The sequence below is a fragment of the Pteropus alecto genome, unplaced genomic scaffold (assembly GCF_000325575.1).
Source record: "Pteropus alecto unplaced genomic scaffold, ASM32557v1 scaffold94, whole genome shotgun sequence".
In the NCBI taxonomy this organism is placed as follows: domain Eukaryota; kingdom Metazoa; phylum Chordata; class Mammalia; order Chiroptera; family Pteropodidae; genus Pteropus; species Pteropus alecto.
The window spans coordinates 7,594,043-7,600,780 of NW_006437736.1; the positions used below are offsets into that span (position 1 = coordinate 7,594,043).

At 35.7% G+C, this 6,738-nt stretch overlaps 1 protein-coding gene across 1 annotated transcript in view; it reads right to left on the bottom strand.

Annotated features, from left to right (window-relative positions):
* SPIC (Spi-C transcription factor) overlaps window positions 1-6,132 on the bottom strand; it is a 9,055-nt gene extending 2,923 nt beyond the window's left edge. Inside the window, exons 1-4 of the mRNA XM_025048644.1 lie at window positions 6,112-6,132; window positions 3,117-3,210; window positions 2,320-2,432; window positions 784-889 (exon numbers count right to left, since the gene is read on the bottom strand). Coding sequence (XP_024904412.1) covers window positions 784-889; window positions 2,320-2,432; window positions 3,117-3,210; window positions 6,112-6,132 — 334 coding nt within the window. The remainder of the gene's footprint in view (window positions 1-783; window positions 890-2,319; window positions 2,433-3,116; window positions 3,211-6,111) is intronic.
* Between the last annotated feature and the right edge of the window lie 606 nt (window positions 6,133-6,738).

Sequence of the window (6,738 nt, forward strand, 5' to 3'; positions counted from 1 at the left end):
CAAGGCTATAAACAATGTTTTACATGGATTTTCTTATTTGATTTTTACAGCAATATTACAATGTTTCTGAACAAATATTATTATTCTTTTTTTGAATAAGAAACTATGGTACACAATAGTAAGTGATTTTCCCAAGCTCACACAATTAACCTAGAGCTCACACTCAACCACTGAGTTATATATAGTCCCTAAGAGTCAAAAGATATAATTTTTGGTAGGTATTGCCAAACTGCCTTACAAAACTGTAACGATTTACATTCCCTCCAATAGTACGTGTCAATGTGTACAGCTCACATCTTAGCCATCAGAGGTTACTATTCTACTTAACCCTTTTGCTCATCTGTTAGGTGAGATCATCATGTTAATCTATAAAAATCAGGGTTTCAAATTTATGAAATATCCAATTATCATGGAACTTTTTTGAAGAAATCTTAATAGAGATGATTTCTATTCCAAGGACTTCACAATTGGAGTAAGGTTTCTAAAATAAATTATGGAAAAATTCTCATTTTAATACCTAAAATATATACATGTTATTTTTAAACACAAATTTATTTGAGCTAAGTGGACCCTATGCAGCTTCATAACATCACCGTGAGGCAATAGGAAGGCTCACCCAAGATGAACAGCTTTGAGGGGCTCAGTGTTTCTGAGTTAATTATTCTCATTCGTGATTAGAGAATATTTTGCAAATACAATTTCAAACTCAGATATGAAATCCCTTTAAGCTGTTTTGAGGAAGACCTGGTTCTTTTACCAACACAGAGTGATGGATCCACATACCTTTTCCTCCCTTTTGCTGGAGAACAGTTTGTACCAGCTGATTTTCAGGGATGTTCTGCAGAGATGGGTGAATATTTCCTTCAAAATAGAGGTCTGCAGCACTGTTCTATATAAATAATACAGCAGAATGTTAACTGGGACTTTCCATGTGTCCCCCAATTGGTGGCTAAAGACAAAAGCTGGGGGCAAAAAGAGTGCTAAACATTGTCCAAATGCTAAAAAACACTACTGCAGGCAGATAGCTCCCAAGGCAGAATTCACATATATAGAGAGGACCTTGGGTCACGGGGTAATCTTTGGCTTTGTATGGAGTTCCATATTCTCCCACTCCCCCACGAGAAAGGAGAGAAGAATGCTTTTCTCCTCCCCACCTAAAAATGTCCAACAAGAAAACAAGATCCAAAAGAATCATTAATAGAAATTGAAGTGCCAGCAAAAAGTAAGGTGGGCTTTCATTCCTGCAACGGATGTCTAGCCAGGCAAGAAGAGATAGAGGAGAAAGACGGCCGTGAAGGGAGGGCAGGGCCAAGAGAGAGGCCAGAAGGAAGAAGCCTGAGCTCCTACCATTACATATGACAATCATATTTCGGTTTCCATGAGTTAATTACACATGGTGGAAAGGGCTGGACTTAAGCCATCTTACCATACCCCACTAAGAAGACTGCCTAGCAAGTAAGGAATCCCTAACCACAAGGGGCTATGCAGTGTATGGAAGGATGTTGGGAGTTTAAGTGGAATAGGGTTGCCAGATTTAGCAAATAAAAAGATTGGGCATCCTGTATTTTACCTGGCAACCCTAGTGGAAGCAGAAGAGCTTAAGCTGGAACCAAAAATCCCTCTTCAAAGAAATGCCTTCTGAGAGGCCCTGACAGAACAATTCACAGGGTCAGAAAAAGGACTTTTTATATAGCATGGTTGCATGTAATGATTGAAGAAAAAGAAAAAATCATTTCATATTTATACCCCACCACATTCAGACTGCTTTAATAAAATGGATACAGATACATTAAGAAAAACAATGTAAAAGAACACACAGAGAGATAGACGGTGGAGATATATCCTTTTGCAGGAGGCTATTAAAATAGAAATAAATTGATCCAATATATGTAGATAGATAGCTCTGAGCTTGGGAGAGAAAATAGAGCAGGTTAATACAAAATTGTAGGTAAAGCCAGTGCAGGGGACATTTGAGCCTTTGCCCTGTGGCCTTTAGGGAACTATCATAACTTTTTACAATTTTTGGATAGACTAAGGAGAAGCAGCGATGTGAGAACCCTAATAACACCTCCTCTTTATAGAAGTCAATCATACTAGTCTGCAGCTGAGTGAAGAGCAACGATAAAGGGCAGTTTCTTTCTTGACAGCATTGCTAACCACTGACTGTCAAACTCACGCCACTGATGGCCATGAGTAAGCATTTTCTCAGTCAGTGCTGTCTTTAAGCTGGGTTTCATCTAGCATACACGAATTGGAAGGTTGATGTGAACAGAAAATTTGCCTATATCAGGGAAGATATATCCTGGTACATGTACTCACTATTACTGTTCTCCAGTTATAGACAGGATCCTCTGCAGGCAGCACGCCATAGCAGTTGGAATTTCCTCGGACATGAGAGCAGTGGTTGATGAAAGTCAGGTAGTTTTTGTAATCTAATTTAGAAACAGAAAAAGAAGTTAAAGTTAAAATTTCAAGCTAAAGTGTGTATTTATGTGTGTGCACGCTTATATGTTTATGTGGTTGAATATGCACTTGCTCCCTCCCGTGTTATTTTATCACTTTGCATTCCCCTATGGTATTTATTGCACTTTGCTGGTATTACAGATAATCTTACATATCCCATTTCTCTTACTAGGGCACATGATCTTTGCAGGTCAAGATCTCATGATTCCTTTTATCTTGGAACTGCCCGAAATACCCTGTGTAAACTCAATAGGCAAAATATCTACATCTCATCTAGACTATGTTTCTATTGTCTGTAGATTAATGAGAATACTTATTCTCCCAAGCAGAATATATCTTGGATGGGCGGAAGGTGTTTAAGATAAATTAGAATAATCGAAAGCCCTTTATTTAGCTATTAGATAAATAAATGTCAACGAGATACACTTAATAGCAAATAATTATGTCTCAGTATTCCTACATTCTCTGCATTTTTATATGAGACTTTAGATTTATTTAGGCTAGGTAACCCTGGACGCATTTTTCCGTTGTTACAATTAATCCTAGATGCAATGAGTAAATATGGTCTTCTCTGTTCTGGTCATTATTCTTACATGTGTATGTTACCAACAAGCCATTTGATGTACCAGCAGAAGAAGGGACTGGCATTATACCTGGGGAATACTGAAGATCTCCAGTTGAATGTTGCCTCAGTACCTCAAAAGCATCTTCAAATGCTTGACCCAGCTTGTCTTGTTCAACACAAGCCTGTTACAACAATGACAGAACTCTGGAATTATGAAATTACCAATTGAACTTAATTATATAAAAGAGGTTTATATAATGGCTCTATTGACATTTTAGGTTGGCTAAGTGTCTGAACAATGACAGAACTCTGGAATTATGAAATTATCAATTGAACTTAATTATATAAAAGAGGTTTTCTCAACCATGGCTCTATTGACATTTTAGGTTGGCTAAGTGTCTGTTGTTGACAAATGTCTTATGCATTGTAGGATGTTTAGCAGCATCCCTGGCCTCTACCCACTAGATGCCAGTAGCACTTCAACAGTTGCGACAATCAAATATGTCTCAGACATAGTCAAATATGTTCTGGGGTAAAAAATTGAACCTGGTTGAGATCCATTGCTCTATAATATAGTATTTAGACACCAGTATTCATTCTATTAAAGTATTTAACATTCTTGTACAATCTTAGCAAGGAGCTGTGTAATGGAAGACTGATTTGGAAAAAGAAATGCTCTTAACTTCAAAAGTATGTCTCCAAGACTTAAAATTAAACTGTTTTACAAATCATTTCATACTCTTATTCATCTGATCCATCTTTTATTTTCAAAATAGAGAATGAGTAAGGAAGATTTTAAAATGACAACTTACCATGTTTCATTAATAAATTGAAAAGTCTGAAAAAGATTTAAAAACAAAATTAAATAATGTCTCTAAATTGCCTCAGAATTAAAAGATCTGACTCAAAATATTTTCTGAAAATATCTTACATAAACCAGATATGCCATCTGAATTCTCTTTGATGAGTACAAATTTTCTTTCTACAAAATTTTCTACTTTTTCTTTTTGTTTTTCTATCATTACGAAACATCTTAAATGTTAAAATAGCTAAATAGAGTTAACTACCTAAACTACTTAACTTAGAATATGGAAATAACTTAGGAATATATTTTCAAAAATTTTTAAGTACTTCAGAATTCTGAAAATCAAAATCTTTTTTTTAACCTTAGCATATCTTTCCATTTATAGCAGTGACTTTTTTAACCTTTCTGATGTCATACAGCCTGTGGAGAATCTGGCGAAAGACAAGCTTTTTCTCTCACAAAGTGCGGATTTACATTACAAATAAAAAACCCATCTGTGGATTTTCTAAATCTTAAGTTAAGAACCCTGGTCTATAATTTTACGCTATCCACTTTCTTATCTTTCTAAGTAATTCAGATTTTGTTTTAAATAAATAATTATCACACAGACTCACATTAAATGTTTTCTTTTTCTTTTTTTTTTTTTAACTCTATGATCTATAAAACCACACAGAAAAACAAACAAATTCATATAACAAGAAAGCATGTGGTGGATCCAACATTGCTTATCATTTCATTTGGCACACCAAACAACTGTTTATACAAGTTCTTAACATTTATCCTGCATCCACAATGACATTAATTTAATATTTAATATTGCATAATACAATGAGATGATATAATCTAATGTTGTTATATACATATACATAGTATATCAATATTTCAAACATCTAAATTCTATGAAGCTCTCCGAAATCACTATAACATGTCAGTTAAAAGAGAATATAAAGAAATATGAAAAAGCCATGAAAATGGTAACTATGTGAGGTGATAGATGTGTTAACTAATCTTATCGCGGTAGTCATTTTGCAATCTATACCTATGTCAAATCATCACGTTGTGAACCTTAAACTTACAATATTATGTCAATTATAATTCAATAGATGTATTTTTTAAAAGCCAGGTCAATGACTTTCAATTAAATTTGCCTCGACTCATAAGTGCCAAAGCGAATACATGAGTGTTGTACTTTGAATTAAAAACTTAAATGAAGCTACTCTCTTTGACTAAAATACCACACAAAACTATCACAGCTCTTAAAAGCAGCCAATTTTAAGGGAAGAAAGAAGTTTGAAAGCATATCGATCACTTCAATTGCTTAATATTTCTTGTATCGAAACGCAGTCAATGAAAAATACTCATTGGGTCAAAAGAGAAAATCAAAACAGTTTTTACAAGGTATTTTGAAAAACATAAGCTAAACACTTACCAGGAAGACACTCCAACTCTTTACAATGATGTTTCATTAATATCAGAATTGCTAAGACAGACAGTCAAGAACTCACTGGCAGAGTTGCATTAAATAACTGTTTTTAAGGAAGTGCTACAAAGGGGATTTTTTTTAAAAGATACAGTGCCTTCATAATTTCTATTTCATGATATGGCCAGTAGACACCAGAGGCTATTATTTTGAAGAGGCACAGAATAGTTTGTATCCTATGGGCCAAAAGCATTAGAACAAACCCCATAAAACCCCCATCCAGCATAAGTTGCAGCTCTGCTGGCCCATTAGGCTTCACCGGAAAACTCTGACCATTACAATGCTTGTCCATTCTTTTTTATTTCTTTTACTTCTCCCCTGGTTTTGGACTCTATATTGCCTTTCTTGCTTAGACTGTTAAAGCTTTCACTCTGGCCTCCCTAAATTGGTCTTTAAAGGCATAGGCTCTTGCCCTGGCATTCGAGGCTCTTCATTACAGTCTTAGCTTTATTTACCGTTGTTCATTTAAGAAAAAGAAATGGAATGATGCTATGGTCTTCCCTCCATGCTTAGATCCAGGAGAGGCTCCAAAACAATTAGGAGAAGCTTACGGGTGGGGATCGATTGTACATGCTCCAAGCTGCTGCATTTGCAGAACAAGTCCAGTTCTCTCACTTAGCATGAAAGCTTATTTGAGATAGTTTTTGGTGGCTCTGATGGAAACTATGGGGTAATCCCTTCACCTATTGTGCTTCCTTCCCAGTCCATCCATCTGCCTGCCCATTTATCCATTCCATCTTACCTGTTCATCAGAGTCCAATCAAGCGTCCGCGCGTACCAGATGGAAATAATCTTTACCTTTGAAACTCGCGTCTGCATCACTCTTAACTAACTGTAACCTACCATTTTAATAGATGTCACATTTAGCCGGGAGGGAAACTACCTAAGAATTTTTTGTAAACCTTGTGGGTGGAGGACAGATTTTCTGTTTTGCATCGTTGATATGAGGTCACTCACCTTTGATATGGGTCTATTGTTCTAGGCCATCTACTTTACAGACCTGATTTGTTATGCAAATGTAAACATACATTCCCCTCTTCTGAAATGTAGATGTTATAGTAACAAGTGTATAATTGCTAATGTTGATGAGTTTTTAATCTGCACAGTCCCCAAATCTACACCCTTTTTGCAAATACTTTATTTCATTCATTTATTCAACAAATATATATTACTGAGCTCTTTCTTCTGCTAGACACTGTCCTGTATCCGGGCATGACAGCTCTAAACAAGTTTTAATGACAAGAAATGATTAAAAAACAAACAAACAAACTAGATAAGTATGAGATAATGATAAGTGCTGGGAAAACATAAGAGAAAGGTGACGAGAGAGTTTGTGAATGGTCATGCAAATTCTCTGAAGAGGGAGCATTTGTGAGCTCCAAGGATGAGAAAGTAAGCAAAAGAAAGGCAGAGAGGCAAAGATCC